At 31.7% G+C, this 18,881-nt stretch overlaps 1 protein-coding gene and 1 long non-coding RNA gene across 7 annotated transcripts; one reads left to right on the top strand and one right to left on the bottom strand.

Annotated features, from left to right (window-relative positions):
- The first annotated feature begins 3,058 nt into the window (after window positions 1–3,058).
- On the top strand, window positions 3,059–8,440 carry LOC123888596. 6 transcript variants are annotated; one of them, XR_006802217.1, is made up of 10 exons: window positions 3,059–3,500; window positions 3,595–3,876; window positions 4,004–4,082; window positions 4,580–4,644; window positions 5,711–5,790; window positions 6,051–6,113; window positions 6,200–6,318; window positions 6,896–6,955; window positions 7,545–8,011; window positions 8,130–8,440. It is a non-coding gene; the product is annotated as an uncharacterized LOC123888596 (long non-coding RNA). The 6 variants fall into 6 exon arrangements; XR_006802216.1 differs by having other exon boundaries at window positions 3,063–3,700; window positions 3,830–3,876; XR_006802215.1 differs by having other exon boundaries at window positions 3,064–3,700; window positions 3,835–3,876; window positions 6,051–6,108.
- A 642-nt stretch (window positions 8,441–9,082) lies between these two features.
- Window positions 9,083–18,658, bottom strand: LOC123888594. The gene is made up of 14 exons (XM_045937671.1): window positions 18,335–18,658; window positions 17,357–17,415; window positions 16,959–17,076; window positions 16,475–16,548; window positions 15,807–15,875; window positions 14,588–15,181; window positions 13,175–13,710; window positions 12,884–12,948; window positions 11,698–11,777; window positions 11,463–11,567; window positions 11,115–11,254; window positions 10,890–11,018; window positions 9,959–10,111; window positions 9,083–9,861 (listed from the first exon to the last, which is right to left on the bottom strand). Exons 1-14 carry the CDS (start codon window positions 18,486–18,488, stop codon window positions 9,723–9,725), a joined length of 2,415 nt encoding a protein of 804 aa, XP_045793627.1. The 5' UTR covers window positions 18,489–18,658; the 3' UTR covers window positions 9,083–9,722.
- Window positions 18,659–18,881: the final 223 nt, after the last annotated feature.

Here is an 18,881-nt window from a genome sequence, read left to right as displayed (position 1 = left end):
GAAACCATTTTACTGGTAGAATGGTTGCACATAGTTGTATTCTGAAACCATTTTACTGGTAGAATGGTTTCAATGAGTAATTTATTAATTGTGTTTGCTTCTGAAACCATTTATCTGGTACAATGGTTTCAGAGAGTTGTAATCTGAAACCATTTTGCTGGTAGAATGGTTTCAGTAAGTTGATTATTAGTTATTTGCTTTTGAAACCATTTAGCTTGTAGAATGGTTGCACATAGTTGTATTCTGAAACCATTTTACTGGTAGAATGGTTTCAGTGAGTAATTTATTAATTGTGTTTGCTTCTGAAACCATTTATCTGGTACAATGGTTTCAGAGAGTTGTAATCTGAAACCATTTTGCTGGTAGAATGGTTTCAGTAAGTTGATTATTAGTTATTTGCTTCTGAAACCATTTAGCTGGTAGAATGGTTTCAGAGATTTGTACTCTGAAACCATTTTCCTGGTAGAATGGTTTCAGTGAGTTGATGTAAGGTAGTGAAAAATGAGATTAAGGTAGTGAAAAATTGGGTTTTTTTTTCTGTGTCCAAATCAAACGAACCAAGTCTCTATTTGTAGAGAAAAAAAAATTATGAATTTTGGTATAAAAAATAAAAAATTAATTTACAACGAAATAATTGAGTTCAAAGTATTAAATGGAAAAAAATCACGCCCAGCCAATCAGACAGCGACACGTGTCCTGCCTTTTCAAAAAGTTTTCTCTCTCCAGGGTCATCCTTCACCCACGCGCTCCTGTCGGCGCGTGTGATGCACGCGCGCAGATTTTGTGCAATCACACGCTGCCACGTGTCCTGGGGGGTGGGAAAAGAAATTGGGGGCGCGTGTATTGTTGGGTAAATTACAGAAATGCCCCTGTTGCTCTATTCTTTCAAAAATTAAAAAAATGGGTATTTTTGTCCAACTGAAAAGGTGCACCTTGCTAACTTAGACCCAACTGGGTCTAAGTTAGCAGCCCCCTATATATATATATATATATTATAATATATAAGTTGTTAAGTTGGGCATATGTGTATGTATATCCTATAAGTGAATGGAGAGAGTGAGTGTTTTAGTGGTTCAAATAGATGATCGTTTAATGTCTATGGGTTGCTAATGACACATCATATTTTCTAGCTACTTCTTTTTATACAGTATCTAATCTAATACCATATGTTTGTCTATTCTATTTTAGAGTTTTGCTAATGATAATGAATTTAAAGATAGAAATTTTGTATTGATAAGAGCATTTTTTTTTTGTAATTTTAAAAAATTGATTACACGATTTTTTAGTCAAAATTACCATATCTGATTTTTAACATGTTAGCATTTTCATTTATTTTATCACAAAATTTTATTTTGTTTTAGGTGATACAATGTTTGTAAAAAAAAACTATAGTGATTTTATTTTATATGTATTGTTTGTTATTAAAAAAGCCCGGCCCATTCGGCCCCTCATCTCATTGATTTCAAGTAGCGTATGAGCTTATAGCTTTTAGCTTTTTACATTTTATTACATATTTACCCTTATTAATTTTTTTATTATTATTTTTAAAAAATTATAAAAACTAACCCACTAACACTTACCAAAAAAATAAAACTACCCACTAATTATATACTTTTATGTTATTTTGTACTTACAATAGCTAAATTTGTCAAACAATTTAATTTTATTCTATTAGTTTTTCAACTATAAGCTACCAGCTATAAGCTAGCTTTTCGCTCAACCCTGTTATTATTGGATTGAAGATTCCTAATTAATGTCTTAAATTAGATGCATCAACTTTTATTAACTTTTATTGAACTAACTTTTTTCTTACATTTAAGATTGGAGGTATTAATAATTTTATCATTCCATAAATAAAACTCAGTTAGTAGTTGTCAGAAATATTAATTTGCAGTGATATGAATTTGAACCTAAAATTATTCACTTCTTTACCCTTAAATAAATAATAAAGTGCAAGTGTAAAGCTACCACACTATTACCAACATAGTGTGGCAAAAGTGGTAGATACATGGAACCCTTAACCATTTGGTCATGAATTCAATCCCAACATATACGTATGAAGAAGCATTTGTTGGGAGAGGACAACCCCTTAAATAAATCTTAATTACCTCAAAGAAATTAGTGTAATAAGAATGTTTTGGAATTATCCAAAACATTACTATTTTATAAGGTCAATTAAAAAATAATTATTAAAAAGAAATAATTTAAGGATATTTCAAAAATTATTTTGGAAACATCTTTTAAATATTGATATAGATATTTATTTTGCAAGATAGGGACAAAAATAAACTTTTTTTTTATAATGGACAAAAATAAACTCTAAACAAACTCATCCAAATACCCTAAAATAGAATAAAATAAAAATTTGTATGATGCATTGACATTAATGTTTGGTTATTTATTTAACTACATTCCACACAATAACAACACTTTGTTATCGTTTGACCTAGCTTTTTTCCTCTTCTTGTAGAAGTTATGCCAAACAACAATTTTTAAAAACTTTAGTAAGAAGAAAACAGCTTCTATGTTTTAAGACAAATTATAATATATTGTCAAACATATTTTTTAACCTTATTATAATAATAAATAAAAACAAATTTTAACCTTTTTTTTTAAAAAAAAAATAAGATTTACCAAACAACTTTAATTTTAGTTTTAAAGTTATTATTTCTAGCTTTATGGTTAAAATAGTTTTTACACCTAAAAAAAGCTGGGCCACGGTGTACCTTTATCATTAAGTTACTAGATTTGGTCCAGTGGTGAAAGACTTGGATAGTATGCATGAGATCCTAGTTCGATCTTCAGCTCGATTGTAAAAAAAAAAAAAACTAACAGCACATCATTGTTACTAGTAACATCACTCTCACTTAGTAGACATCTTTATTTGATGTTTTCATGTCAACCTTATTAATGTCCTTCATTGTTTACATTGTTATAAAATAGCCATCTTGAGTAAGTTGTAAAAACTTCTGAAGTAGATAATATACATTATGGGGGAGGAGTACCTTTTATCACACTACACTATCTCTTCTCTCTTAATCATACTAACTACACAAAAAGAACACAGCTAAATGGTAATTTTTGACACATGTCAATCTCACATACAATCTGCACAAATCCTAGCTGGAAAATTTTGAAAAAATTTGCTTCTTTTGGCCATGAATTTGAATTTTCTTTCCCTTCCATTCATCTCATCGCTTACTGGGCCATAAACAAGAGTCCAGTCCATTAAGGCCCAAACAAGCCCGGTCCGGTTTGGTTGAAAACAATAAAAAAATCGAAAAAGACAAAATAGGACAGTGGAAGATCATGAGGCGTAGTTTTCATACTTCTGCAAAGCAGAACTCCTCTTCTTCTTTTGGCTAACAAATTTGAAACCATTTTCACAACCAAAAAGTTTCAATTACTTATGGATGCAACAAAGACATTCATTGAGCGTCCCTTTCATGTAGAGCAGATTTGCAGGCTAGAATCCAAAAACCTGAGTCTGCATACATGTGGTTGAATCAATTTCAAAATTCAAATTCTTCCTCTCTTCTCTTCAATATCATAACTCACTTTCTTTATCATGGGTTTCAAATCTTCTCTCATCAGCTCTCTTATCCTTCACCACGTTTCCTGCCGTCACTTTCTTTTTTCATTATCGAAGAACATCAAAAGGCATCCTCCGGTGGCTTCTTCAGCATCTTCAAATGGAAAGGTCCCCAATTTTCTTCAATCTACTTCAAATCCCTAATTTTCTAATCCCTGTCTTTATTTTATTTTTTCAAGTTCTCTCATCAAATGGAAATTTTTTCATTCTGAAACCCGAATCGCATTATCCCTAAAGCGTAGGTATCACGCACCATGAAGGCGGCGGCAACCTCAAACTTAGAAGTAAGGGTTTCCAGATCAATTCTATTTTGTTTTATTTTATTTCCTTCAATTTGATGTTGCTTCTTTAAGTATTTATTGCTCAATTCTGATTTTATTTTATTTTTGGAATGTTTTATTGTTTGTTCAGGTTTACAAATTAGGGTAGTTTTATTGCAGAATTAATCAGAGAGAATACTATGCATATAGCAACACTATGCCTCTTGATTGTAAGTACTGTTTATGTTCTTACTTTCATTTTTTTTGTTCTTCAATTGGTTGTGGTTATTAGAGGGAAAAGTTAGTTACACTAGATAATTGTTTTGATTGACTATATAAGTTTGTGTTTGGTAAGAATCAATACTATCTTAATCCAAAGCTAAAAATGCCCTGATTATTTTTATTGGAGCATTTCATTTGAAGGTTTTTCTCTTTGATAAGAATTTTTATATAGATAAAATGTTGTTTCAATCCCTAATGCTACTGTGGCATGCGGGTTTAGTCAAATATTATGATTCAACTTCATTTTTTAGTTTGCATATATATTCTGATCCCAAATGCTACTGTGATCTGCCAATTTCTTTAATTTGTTTTGTTTTCATATCATATCTGCAAATTTCTTGCATGTTCTCCTCCTAATTGTGTGTTTCTATTTTGAGTAAGTGGTTTTATGTGTTGTGTATCATGGTTTGTTTTAGTTTGTGACTTTTGGTCCCTTGGTTTGCAGGTAATTTTATTTTCAAGTGAAATTATTTGAGTTGGTTGTGCTTTACGGTAGTGTACATCTTCAGGGTAAGTTGTTTTTTATTAGAAAATGGAGGATAAATTTTGTGGTTTTGAATCAGGTTATAGTTGGTCTTTTTTCTATTTAATTTTAGTTTTACATGTTAAATCAAATTGAGTACGTACAATTTATTCTATTTTTTTTTTTATCTTCATAAGCACAATGATTTATATGCATATGACTACATTAGGTAAATATATTGTTCCATAAATGAAACTTTTTTCTATTTACCTCTTTCATCCGTGACTCAAAATGTTGGACTGCCTGAATGTCTACGTGAAAAGTTTTTCCTTATCAATTTAGATTAGCATATTTTTCTATTTTCCTCTTTCTATTTTTTTAAAAATATTGTTGCTTAGTTGTCATATTTATTAGGATTTGTTTCTATCTTTTAGCTAATAATCCCTACTTTTTAGGAGTTTTTAGTGGGATTTTTTTCTCCACTTCAATAATATGATTGATTTTGTTAAATTTCAATTTTTTTTTAGATTTGTATCAATTTTAATTTGTTTTATTTGGTATTTGTAAACTTTAGTTGAGGAGAAAACCAAACTTATATACTATTACTTTTAATAAGATTTTTTATTTCAAAATTTTAATTTCAGATTCAATCTATAAACTTTTTTATAAGTAATAAGTTAGTTTGATTGAATGTGTTTTGCAAATTTTGAAATTCAATATAACAGAAAAAAGAAAAAAAAAATTAAAAAAAAGAAAAAGGAAAGAATCTTTCTCTTCCCTTTCTGCTTTGTTGATGTCTTCTTTCTCTCCATCTTCAACAAAAACTTCCATTTTGGTGAAAAACTAAGTGTTCTCTGCAAACTTTGACTAATGCATCATGCTTTCAAATTTCAAAAACCCCTCCAAAAATTTCAAAAACAACGTTTATCTTTTTCGTGTTTTTAATATGGTTTTCTATGTTGTCAACTTTTTTCCTCAAATTTTGGGTATATGCTTCTTCAGCTTTGTCAATAAGAAAGGTTTTAACTTGCTTCTCAATCCCTTTCTTTTTTCATGATTTAATTTCATATTCTGATTTTTAATTTTTTTTTGGGAATGTTATTGTTTGTTCAGGTTCACAAACCCAACGACGACAAAGATCGATGAAGCAGAGCACACGGCCCAACGACGACAATGTTATTGTTTGATTCTGGGTATACTATTTCTTTTTCAAAATACCTAATTTTTAATAGCCATCTATTTTATTTCATTTGTATTTCTAATCCCTAATTTTGTATTTCTTTGACTTTACTTTTTTGTTTTAGAATTAGAGTTTGATAACTACTATATGTTTTTCTTATTTTGATTTGTTATTTACATGAAGCTTCTTTTAGAGGTGGTCTGCTGGGTTCTTATGGTGGTGTGTTTCTTTCTTACACTGGTCCTAAATTTGTTAGTTGAATTCTTCTCTCAGGAAACTTGGCAGCTGCATTGGTAGAAATTTGCTCGAGGTCCTAATTTTGAGGGATTGCGTAAGGTTATAGACTTATGCTTATAATACATTTATGGTTCCTTATTTATTTTGAAACCCTTGCCTCTGAAATGCTTCTAATTCATGTGCAGATGGAAGTGTCTAATGCTTTCACTTTGTTCATTATTTTAATACATAAGCTTAAAAAAGTTATATCAAAGAAGTGTGTGTACTCTCCACTAATCTGTTTATGGTATAGTTTTTAATCAAGGTAATTACCTACTTAACATGACCACATTGAAAGAAACAAGCTGATTCCAACTTCTATTAGTTTCTTATCGTACATCAATTATATAGATCTTTCATTCATATGAATATAACTATTTAACTATAAATCAAAGTTGTGATTTTTTATTCTGTTTAAGTTAATGGTCATTCATGAGATAAATATGCATTGAGAAAAGACATGTAGTTATGTTGTAACTGTTGATTACCTTTACGAAGTTGCATTGTGATTTTTATTGGTGATTCATTGGATCACAATTTATGCATATATATTATATGAAATGTTGATTGATGCAAAAACTAATTCTTATATTATTTTTTAGTTTATGAATATTTCTATAACTTTCGCTTTCTTATAAATTTATGAATGATTTTTTCACTTTGAATATTTAAGGCCTCACTTAAAAGAAAGACTTCACTTTGCAAGCACTCAAGTAAATAGTGTTGGAACATAAAAGCCAAAGTGCTTATATAGTGATGATTAAGCTTTCTATGGTTCTTTATTTGTTTGATTTGATTCTGCTACCAATCTCATTGATGCTATGTTGCTCTGTATGTTGCAGTTGCCGATGTCTTAATTTGTAAATGAGGATTTGGTAATGATTTTGGTGGTTCTTAAATGGGTGAGTCCTCTTTTCTAAGTTCATTTTTGTTGATCCTGGAATGGTTTTTTGAACTTCTCTACATTATTCGGAGATTTCCCTAATCTATTATCAAGTAAAAAGATTATTTACCTAATTTTTAGTTTCTTGAAATTATTGGGCATTCAATTATCAGTTTTCTGATATTAAAAAAAGATCATAAATTGGGCAACAGTAAATGAAAATGTGGAAAGTGCTTGAATGAAATTTGATGGATTTGGATGTGAGCACTTACATAATGCCAATGAGCCTTTTAGATTGTTTATGACAGGGCTGAGAAAGTGTTACCATTGTTTCATTCTCTTTGATGAAAGTAATATTCTTGAATTAACTTTGAAAATGTTTTTACAAATTAAAGAGCACTTTGAACCACTTTTCAGTTCTGTTATAACTCCAAGATCCGGCCTGCATAATTTTTAACCACATAATCATGGCTGCAACTATAAATAAGCATGTATGTATGTTTCTTGATTAAACATTTTAATTTTTAACTTTAATAAACATTTTAACTTTCAATGGTGTGGTTGAGAGTTGTGGCTAACTATGTTTGTAAATGCACACATCATTGCAGGTAACACATGGCACACCTTCAAGTTCAAGCTGCCAGAGGCACCAAATTCAAAGTGGAGACTTCCATATTTGATTTATGGGATCAAATATTTTCAATTCTATTTTTTTTAAATATGGTATAGTGAACAGTGTAATGCAATGCAATGGGGGGTACAAAATAGATGATTATTTCATAGGCGAAGGTTTATAAAGGAAGATCCTGCCAATATTCCAAAGAGGCATATTAGATTTTTTAGTTACTTCAAAGTCTCCATAATTTAAGAACTCTTGCTTCAATAGTTTATGTGTGTACTCTTTGATTTCACAATGTTGTATTGCGAGGTTCAACAATTGTTGATGTCTTTCAAGATCTATTGGTTAAAGTGTATACACGCTGAAGGGAAACATGGGAGTAGCTTTCAATATCAAGCTTGGAATTTATTATTTAGTTCATCTCGACGGGACTGCGACCTTAAAGAGTGATTTTAGGTGAGCAAATTTGGCCCTTATCATTGTTTTCTGTTTTGTATTTAGATTAAGATTTTGGCTGCTTTTTGTTAATCCCTACTGAAACACTAATTTTTGCAATTTTATGTAACACATGAAGCATGAGATTAAATAGGTCAGGACTTTATATCCAATACCAAGTAATTAGTGCACATAATGTGCCATATACAAGCAGAAAAGCTCGACACGAGCTTGATATTGTACCAGTTCTCCAACTACAAGGAAACTCTAGAGTTTGTGGAAGATTAGCTAAAGCCTGAGTGCAACTAGGATATACACAATTTCTATTGTATATTCATGATATAGTTATCTCAATTTCTATTGTATCGCGTACTATTAAAGTATGTACACTGCATTTTTTATTTGTATATTGTCTCAACTTATATATTAATTAAATAGAGATTAAGCACATTCTATTAGTGTTGCCTTATTTTCACTCTTTCCTTTATAGTGCCCGAATCAAAAGCACTCAATAAAGTTTAATCAATAGAGATAATTGTTCACTTTTTGTCACTATTTATTGTTCAATTATTATAACATGGGAGGTTATAGTATAGACTATTGATATTATATATAATATAATAAATCATATAATTAAGTAATTTGTTTCTCTATTCCATGTCATTTCATTGTATAGTTAATAGTTAAATTTTTTGTCACTCTTTATTGTTCAATTCTTATAACACGGGAGACTATATTATAGACTATTGATATTATATATAAATAAATCATATAATCAAGCAATTTGTTCCTCTTTTCTGTGTTATTTCATTGTATTCGTTAATAGTTAAATTTTTTGTCACTCTTTATTGTTTAATTCTTATAACACGGGAGGCTATAGTATAGACTATTGTTCACTTTTTGTCACTATTTATTGTTCAATTCTTATAACACGAGAGACTATAGTATAGACTATTGATAAGGTAAATGAATTAGGGCCACCTGAAGGGAAGGCTTCCCGAAAGGATTATGTTTCTGCATATATCTTATGTTTATAATGTTAGACAAATTTTGTATTATATTTTCCTTATAATATAGTTGTATTATGTTAATTAACATTTATCTAACTATTTTATTAAAGTAAATTATAATTATCTAACTATGTTAACAACCAATTGTCTAAGTATTGTATTTAATCAGATATACAATCGTCCTCGCCCGTGCGTTGCACGGGTTCCTAACTAGTATGATACAGTTCAAAGGTAAGTCTTGTTCTAAACTATAGTTACAGCTTACATAAGATAATCCTCTTTATCCCATGACCAAAAATTATCCCTAATTTGATTCTTGTGAGGGTAAAATATTCTATAAAGAATGGCATAAACAAACCTTATGCTGAAAAGAATTTACAAGAGACTGCTTTGCTTCATCACTCTTATCAGCCTCACAAATGACTCCTAGGATGACTTCTTATCCAAGTCAGCAGAGGCACTATACATCGATTTCCATTGCGAATGTACGTCTTTTCTTTGATGAACTCCATAGATACTTTGAGAGTAAATGTACCTTCACGGTTTCTCAACCATAAATAAACCGAACATACACAAATTCGTATCCAGTACCGGTGGTCACACATTTTTGTGCAACCTTCGCATGAACTCGCCTTAAACACAAGAAATCTAAAAACCAAAAATTATTCACCTCTGTCCCCCTTTTTACACCAACCTATTCCATATATATTATTGTTCTATTTTTAACCATTTCTTGGAAGTGAATCCTGATGGGTCAGTTCATAGTTTCCATTTGCGGGTAGTTGATTCTCACTATCCACAATATTTGCTTTTGAACAAAGGAAGAAGAAAGAAGATGTGTATATTGTAATATGCCAAAAGCTGTAAAAAAACATTTCAAAAGAAAGCAACATGAGAGATAAAGTAATAAAGTAAAAATTAAGAGAGGGAAATAACAATAGTAATACTGTAGTAATACCTATGCCAAAACCAGTAACTTTCACTGGTTTCGAGTGTCCAGCTCACTATTGCCATTGACAGTGCAGAAAAACCAGCTAAGGCAAAAGGCCAGTGGTACCGTCTTAGAAGTGACCCAACAAGATTACATAGCCATCGCTTTATCACGTGCAAACTGCAAGTAAAATTCATCGCTTATAAGTTATATTAAGGAACCCAGCAGTGTTCCAAGACCATCTTCGAGCACATTGTAGTTTAACATAAGCAAATTTTTTTGTTAGAACAGCAACCCCGGTTCAAAAGAATAAAGATACAAAAAAAAGCAAGCAATGACCACAGAATGTTTGATAACGAAGTTTGGCTAATTGTGTCCACATCTCCGACTGCAGAACAGCTGCAACTCTTTTCTATTATTTCAAGCTTAGAGTTTACAATGTACAACTTGCATTTAAATACTACGGTCTAGATTTACAACATTACCCCGCCCACTTATCTGTAACAACTATGAACCATACTCAACACCATCACTCAGCATTTGACAATTACTCTTGAAGACACTTGGTGGTTGACAGGATTAACCCAGATGAGATTTAAGGTAGTAAGGAAGGAAACCATTCAACTATTTAATCTTCAACTTCCAATACCACATTCCTTGTTCCTTTAAACTTTTTATTTTTATTAAAATTAAAGCTAGCATTGCTTACTTTTCAGCTCTAACCATTATCATAAGTATTAAGATAGATCATGCTGTGATCAGCCACTAAACTTGTGGGGGTCGGAGGGGGTGAGAGTTGATTGACAACAATGGCTAAACACGAATAGGCCGTGAATGAAGAATACAAAGTATGAAAATAAAGCAGTGCCATCGATTGCTACTATGTTGGATTGGATGTAAACCAATATAATATAATGTTGTACTCAAAACAAATTTACCATTCATATAGAGAACTTACCTATGAGAGAAATCAAAGGAGAATCTAACTGAAAAGGAAAGGGACCTATACTTTGTTGACATCTCTATAACCCATCCAATAAGGAGACCAAGAGCACCAATCACCATCACAAGAACAACATTCGAAGACCTGCATAATTCACCATGAATAAATATGAACAAGACTATAACATTTTTTATGGTGTGAGTATATGTCTGTTCATATTGAGTCTATTAGTTCATTTACCGAGTTGCATTTGTTACGGCCATTAGGGCAGTAAGGATAGCTACAGCTGTGTGGATTGCTCTCTTCAATACTTCATCAATGGTAGCTAGATAAAGAAAAGTGCTAATCACAGCCATGAAAGAGAGCCAGAAATCCATGAACTGAAAACATTGATATGTAGCTATTGTAAATTCCCAGAAGCAAAAATATATAATTCATGCTTTTAAGAACACAAATTCCAATTGACAAGCAAATTACAAATGATTGTTGAAGCTTGTAATAGCTACACCACTTATAAAACATTTAGTTCCAAAATCTTCGCTTTTTATATATTTTCAGAAAGAGATAATACAGGGGGAAAGCTCAAACCTGCAAGACATTAAAGCTCAATGCACACCAGGCACCTACGTCACAAGCATGATATAGTCCGCTAGCAATTCCACTGGATGTGAATAAAACCCATTCTGCTAATGCCTGCATAATAAAAGATATTGTGGATTTTGCATACAAAAATCTACATAACCAGATGATAAGAGTTACCAAGAGTATTTGTCAAAAAAAAAAAGAGTTACCAAGAGTAAAAAAGGTAAAGAAAAAGAACCACCTTCTGCCGAAGGGCCCAATAGGCAGGAAGTATGGCCGCAGCATTGGAGACAATGAGAAAAAAAGATTGTCGTACGTGCCCTGCACCAATATTCAGTAACTAGATTTGAGAATAAAAATATGTCTTCCATGCCATATTGTGAATACATATTCAATAGCAAATACATATATTTGACAAATGAATAGACAAAGAGGAGTGCAGCATCTTTGGATATTAACTGTATATATCTAGAATTAAATTTTCAAACTCTCTTGAAGGGTTGAATTTAACTTATAAGTACGAGTTATTAAGTAATTACTAAATAGCTAATAAACACACACACACACACATATGCATTTGTAAAATTAATTACTACAAATGTATAATAGTGGACAAATAATCGAACAAACTAATAATACATACGGGCTTTGTCTAATGTGCACAAGTGAGACAATTCTTGCACCATGCACAAGCTGTTTTCACCATTGGATCAAATGAGATGTGATGTGACATATTGTTCCAATGGTGAGACTTATTGATCCAATGGTGAAAAAAGTTCGTGCATGACTTGGACATACCTACATCCATAAAAGATACATAGGAAAAGTTGCACTTTTGGTCCTTTATCTTAATTTATTTTATCACTTTAGTCTTTTATCTTTGTTGGGTCAAATTAATCCTTTATGTTTGTAAATGTTTACACGGTTGGATCTAACTGCCCTTTCAATATTTTTTGCCAATGATTTTTTAAATTCTGCTACCAAGAATATATTGAGTTTTCATGACCTGAATTAAGAGAATGAATCTTGTGCTTAATTTCAAGAACCCTGTAATGTCTCACTAAAAATCCTTTCTAGTTGAACTATTTTCTATAAATTGAGAGGTTTCTATCCTTATGATCATTGCGATCAAAACCCATCAATAATTACATGATTTCTTAAATGATTCCTTTGAGAAAACTTGGAGAATTGTGTTTGAATTTGAAAAGTTTTTTTAAAGTAAGGTTAGGTCTATCGGTGTAAACATTTAAGAGCATAAAGGACTAACTAGACAAAAAAAAAACGACAATAATAAAGGACCAAAAGACAATTTTGCCTAATAAGTTACACAACAAGAATAATAAAATTGGTTTGTTATATGAGTAAATATTAAACACTACAAGGCAATAAAATCACTAACTTCATCAATCTAAAAAATGAACAAGCACCTTGATGTGTTACAATTTCAACGCTACAGTCGATGCCTCCATGGTTTCGATCACAAGAACAAAAGCTGAGGACAACAAAGTAAACACTTAAAATAGTGAATTCCTTAATACATAGGGGAACAAATGGAAAACATATATAATCTTATCTCCAAAAAAACACTCATGTTCTGTTATTTTCTTGTCTATCAAATGTTACCTTACGGCTCTTGTCTAGCAATTTACAGGAAGGGAAACCGATGAAATGCAAACATAATTGATAAATTATGAACAAGCAAAGGGTTTAAAATAAACCTGTATGATGTCAAGCCACTTGCATCAAAAGAAAATTTACAGTCCCCGTGAGAGGAACAATGTTTAGGGCACCGTTCAAGCGAAAGAGACATGACAGTTGGGCCTTTAGCAGGAACGATGCTGGTATTGAGATGTCTAAGACCAAAACCCCATGTTCCTTCTCTAGCATACATAATATAGAAATTGATCTTGTCATCACTTGAATCGTATAGCATGAAAAACATAGATGTATTGCTTCTCATTGTCTTGTTAGCATAATAATAGTCCCGGCTAATAAGTGATGGTAATCCACCAAATCTAGCGTAAACTTCATAATCGATCTTCACATCCGAGGATAGTTGTACGTGAATATTTCCTCCGGCTGCACCACGAGGAATGTCTAAAAGTAAGTAAGTCCAAATGTTACCAGGTTCTCCATTGTATGACGAGTTACTCAAAAGTGGTTCAAGAGGGAAATTGGCAGAAGCATAAGATGTTCCAGCACCGACCGGTAAATAGTATGATTCAAAGGGAGTTGGACCTCTCCGTACATATGTCTGCAGAAAACCATTCTTGTTTTGTGAATAATTTATTCCAGTGTGTAAATACCTTCTAGCATCAAGATGCCATACTGATTTTACCCCAGGGTGCTATTAAATCAATGCCAACAAATAAAGAAAAAATAATATTCTAGAATCCTACTACCTCTTCTGGTCCTAGTTATAAGAGAGTTTTTGAAGATTTTTTAAGTCTTATCTATAAGAAAAAATTACAACTTCTAAGATGTATTTATTGCTTAAATAACTTTTTTAGCCTCATTTAAAACCTTTGTATTTAAATGTCTCATAATTTTTTATGAGGGTATATTTGGAAAAATATTCAAAAGGTTACATCAATAAATAACTTCATTGGTTTTGATTTTTCTTTTCCTTCATATAATTTTGGATCAGAGGGAGTATTACACACACACAGCACTTAGTAAAAAACAGCCAGACTTTAATATCTGAGTAATATTAATAACTTGAACAATTTCTTTAAGCCTTATTTTTCAGCATTGGCATAAAATAGTTCAAATCTCAAATATATTAAAAAGAATCTCAGTTTAGCCCAACAAAGGAGTCAAGAAATGCACTATTGCCGATGATCTGCTGAGTTGCATTCTTTAGATGTTATTAGCGTCTATAATTTTCAGACAGAAAGTTAATACTGATACTCTAATATCTTATGTTCTATTTTGTACTGCACAAGACAAGACTACATCTGATCATATCCTGATTCTACCCATTCTACTTGTAATCTTAAATGTTATTTTGTAGTCCAAGGATTATCACATTTAGAAATTTTAGAGTCCATTCCATAATATTATAAATAAATTTTTAACGTGACACCTTAAAGAAAAAATATAGGCAGAATAAATCTTGAAAAGAGTGCTACCTGAAGCATGTAGATATCCATTGTACAATTTGGTCCTGTCTTCCCAAGTGGGCATTGAAGCACGTGAGATTTGACTGAATAGCAAACCGTTACATTACTATCCTGCATCTTTATAAGATTGATTGGTACGATAGTAATGTACCAACGACCAATTAATGGTGAATGAATAACCAACGGCACTTTCTTTAAATCACTGGAGTAATCATACGAAGTCACTGAAGGCATTGAACCATGGCGAACAAAACACATTAAACTAACATCATTTGCACCAGATGTATTGTTTGAAGGCGTAATATTGAATTTGATATCACTTGCTGTAACAGTAAATGCTTCTGCCACATTTATTATATCCAAGGAGAAGACGTTTGGTACACCTTCATGAGCACAGGAAGTTTTAAAATTACTTTTGCAGGTCATCAAATTTTCCAACACTGGCTTGATCACCGTCGTAGCTTTCAAAGCATTATTGACATCAGAAGTTGTGCATGAAAATGGATAAACAGGACTATTACAGAAATCTCCCATCATCATTGAATTTGTACATGCTTCCACAGTTATATTGGCAGCGAAGGAGTATGCTGGACCTCGGATAATCTGCGGAGGTGGAAATATTATTATTTATAAGCTACATACATTTCTAGAAATAGCAGTCTCTTATGGCGATTACTCCGCTTTCTAAGTTTTCAAAATTAACTATTTCTACTAGCTTTAAGTGAAAGTGGGTGAGTAGCATATAGAAACGATGTTTGAAAATAGATATGCCAAACAGTTTCTTATCTCAATGGCACAATGAATTTGGTTCAAATGCCAAGCCCTCTGTATATAAGACAAGGAAAACCACTTATGAAAGCATAAGCTCATATTGAAGAATAGAAATAATTATACCCCAAGGAGCATACACTGGTTTGTTGACTAGAAATAATTTGCTGAAAATCCTAGTCCTAGTATTATGAATATCCAAAAATAAAACAAAATTATGTGAGGATGAAAACATCCCATTTTTATTTTTAGGGACTAAAATCAAAATTCTCTATTTTTGTAGGGACGAAAAAAGTATCTAACCCTAAGTAATAACTACACCAACACAAAGGCAGCCATTCTGGCATACAAATGCATTAAAAGACAGAACACAGATAATAAATTGTTCCAATAAGTGATGCATACTAGGAAAATTCAGAATTATTTTGGGTAAATATAACACTTGCATAATAAAGCTTACCATCTTTGACTGTGTCCTTGTAGGTCCAATACCATTGAAAAGACCAATGAACCAAACACCTGGAGATATCTGAACAATAATTTGTTATGTTTTCCGTCCAAGAAATTACAAAAGATCAAAACAAAAATTACTTGAAATTAACCGATCCCCAAGCAACATAGATGTTAGTTATATAAAACCAGGTTTGCCCTTGACATGAACCCCTATGACCAAGTAGTTAGGAGTTTTAATCATCCTGTCTCCATTCTTTATAACTAAAGTTGAACTTCAACACACGGCAGCATGGACTTTTGCTTTGTTTATGCTTCACGAAGTTCACGTCTAATAGGCTTAAAGATATAAAACTTATCTATGTCATTATAAGCATAAGAAGACATTGAGCTAGATGAAACAATGCCAGTATAAACAAATAAAAAACAACGTTGACTATAGCGGATTGCAGAAAATAACAGTTTGTTCAAAATCTGATATGCTGTAGCGTCTGCACCTGCGTCACTATAGCCACCATTTGACAACACTTTGTACTAAACATATAGCGGAACAATAGTGATTTGTCCAAATTCTGGTATGTTATAGCGTTATAGCGCTGTTATAACCTCTATTTAACAACACTGAGTAAAAGATAACACTTCAACCTTCAAGTACAAAAAAGACCTAAAAAACAATACCTGGTTGTTTGTCAGTTTCATAGTGATATTTTTCTGCATAGGAAAGCACTGCTCCACATCTAAACCATTTATCCCTGAAGAAAATGGGGGACAAAAGGTTAAAAAATAAATCTTGCCTCTTCTTTATTGTAAAGAAGGGAGATAGATAATAATGAGAAGGAGAACAAGCGGATGATGGATAAGAATCTTAGACGGCAAACATTAAAAACAGTATTGTATAAATTATTGAAAGCACAAATATTAAATTAGGGGAATGAGTGGATACTCTAAAGTTAGTGTGTGGCACTGCAGACATCATAAAATGCTACTAGTTATCCAATTTTTGTGGTATTCCCACATGTAGTAACATAAAAATAAAAAATAAAAAAACAATTATGATAAAACAATAATTTTCGAGTGGTATCCAACATAAATACAAGTCCAACACAGATATAGAATAGCATGGCTACTATTTCATAGCGTCTGTGCATATTTGTTCTCCTACCTGAGACGGCTGAGTCTTTCAATGTTATGTTTAAGGCATCTGGCTGTGGAGGACCTCCATCTCTAAAGCATATTATTGGCAGTGTGCTCATCGGAACCCTTTCAATTCTAGACACATCCTGAAAACAATGTATATATGAAGTATGACAAAAAGGTGGCTAATAGAGTACAGAAAGATAACATCCTGATTGGCATGCCATGGAATTTTTATGTAGCATAATCGACAAAAACAGTTTTAATGCTTACATAAGGGAAGGAATTTTTAAAAGGACGTATGAAGTATGAACAATACTTTTTTCTCAAAGAGGTAGAGAACTATATCATTTGCATGTATACCTTATGTAATATGAGGAATTTTAAAACAAGTGATATGAAAATAGAAGAATATGATATACTTACAAGGTCTACATCTGAGTTCAGTGCAATAGACATTGCAGAAAACCATGGTGGCAAGTCAACTGAAGCAATAGAAAACATTAAGAGACAAGTAAGATTATCCACAACTCCAAAAGTCTTAAAATGAGGGTTTTTTTTTGTGAAAACGTATCTTTAACAATTTTTCATAATAAAAGTACTCATAATCGCAGCCGAATCACAAAAGCTGATTATTAAGATACAATCTGACATTTGTTTCCCATTGATTTTTTTAAAACACAAAGCTGATTATTATCCCTTTCTTGCATATATAATGATTCTAATCATATTAGTTAAATGTAACAAATTAACACATCAAACAAACACCAATCAAATAAGATTGCATCCTACGTTTCAAGTCAATATATGGTTCTAAGGTTCTTACAGTGTTATGATTAGTGACAGCAATAGTAAACTATAGCAAAGTAACCTGTTTATTCATCTCAGAAATTCCTATAAAAGAATAATTAACATTAAAAACAGAATTCATGGCCAGATAATAATAATCACATGCACAACATCAACAAAAACAGCACTATACTGTAGCCAGTCTCTTAGATTCCCCCTAATACTCCTTCCGGCCACAATTATAAGCAAAAGTTTACTTTTTAGGTTCGTTGAGGTGCCAACATAGTTGGTGGGATGTCGATGAATTACTATACTATGATGCCATGCTAACCAATTTTGCTAAAAATAAAAATAAAAAAAGTTCATTGAATAACTCATGTATCTCGGCTATATTATAGGTCAGATACATGTGGCCGGAGGGAGTACATAAGAACAGACAAATTCTATAATCCTCGTGCACAAACTCAACAGATGAAGCAAGTAAGATCAAATTGAATTGCAACCAATTAAAATTCACACTAATGGTTCTTCACAAGACAACAACAATAATAGCAATAATAAAGCAAATAATAATGAGTAAAAAGAAAAGGGTGATTGGGAATTGGGGTTACAAACCTCTGATATAGCGTAGATCAAAGGGTCTGAGCCTAGTGTGAGGGTAACTGAAGCTTGAAACAATAAAGGTTTCACCTTTAGTAATGGGTTCGCCATTTGAAGAGAGTAGGATAAAGAGAAGCATAACACTGAGAATCAAATTGAAAAAAGTCATCTTTCTGTCAATTTTGAGACAGGACTCAGATCATAGCGATGAATTGTTGAGGAGTGAGTGAAGCAAATGGGATTACTGGATTAATTACTAGTAATTAATTAAATAATTAAACTGAAAAAATGTTTGTCACTGACAATGTGGGAAACAAATGTAGTATAAATTGATGATTTGAGTCATTAACTAAGGTCAATGTCAGTAATAGCAATACTCCCTTTCCGTCTTATAGTAAAATTAATGTATCTGGACGATAAACAAAGACTAGAGGAAGTATAAGAAAAAAGTTAACTTTTTAAATTTATCGTAGAATTGATGTATCTATATAATCTATATAATAATATAGTCTAAATACATTAATTATATAATAAATCTAAAAGTAAAATGTTTATATAGGAT

This window comes from Trifolium pratense, linkage group LG6, assembly GCF_020283565.1.
Source record: "Trifolium pratense cultivar HEN17-A07 linkage group LG6, ARS_RC_1.1, whole genome shotgun sequence".
NCBI lineage: Eukaryota > Viridiplantae > Streptophyta > Magnoliopsida > Fabales > Fabaceae > Trifolium > Trifolium pratense.
Note: the sequence above shows the minus strand (reverse complement) of the source record. Positions and strands in the feature narration are given on the sequence as shown.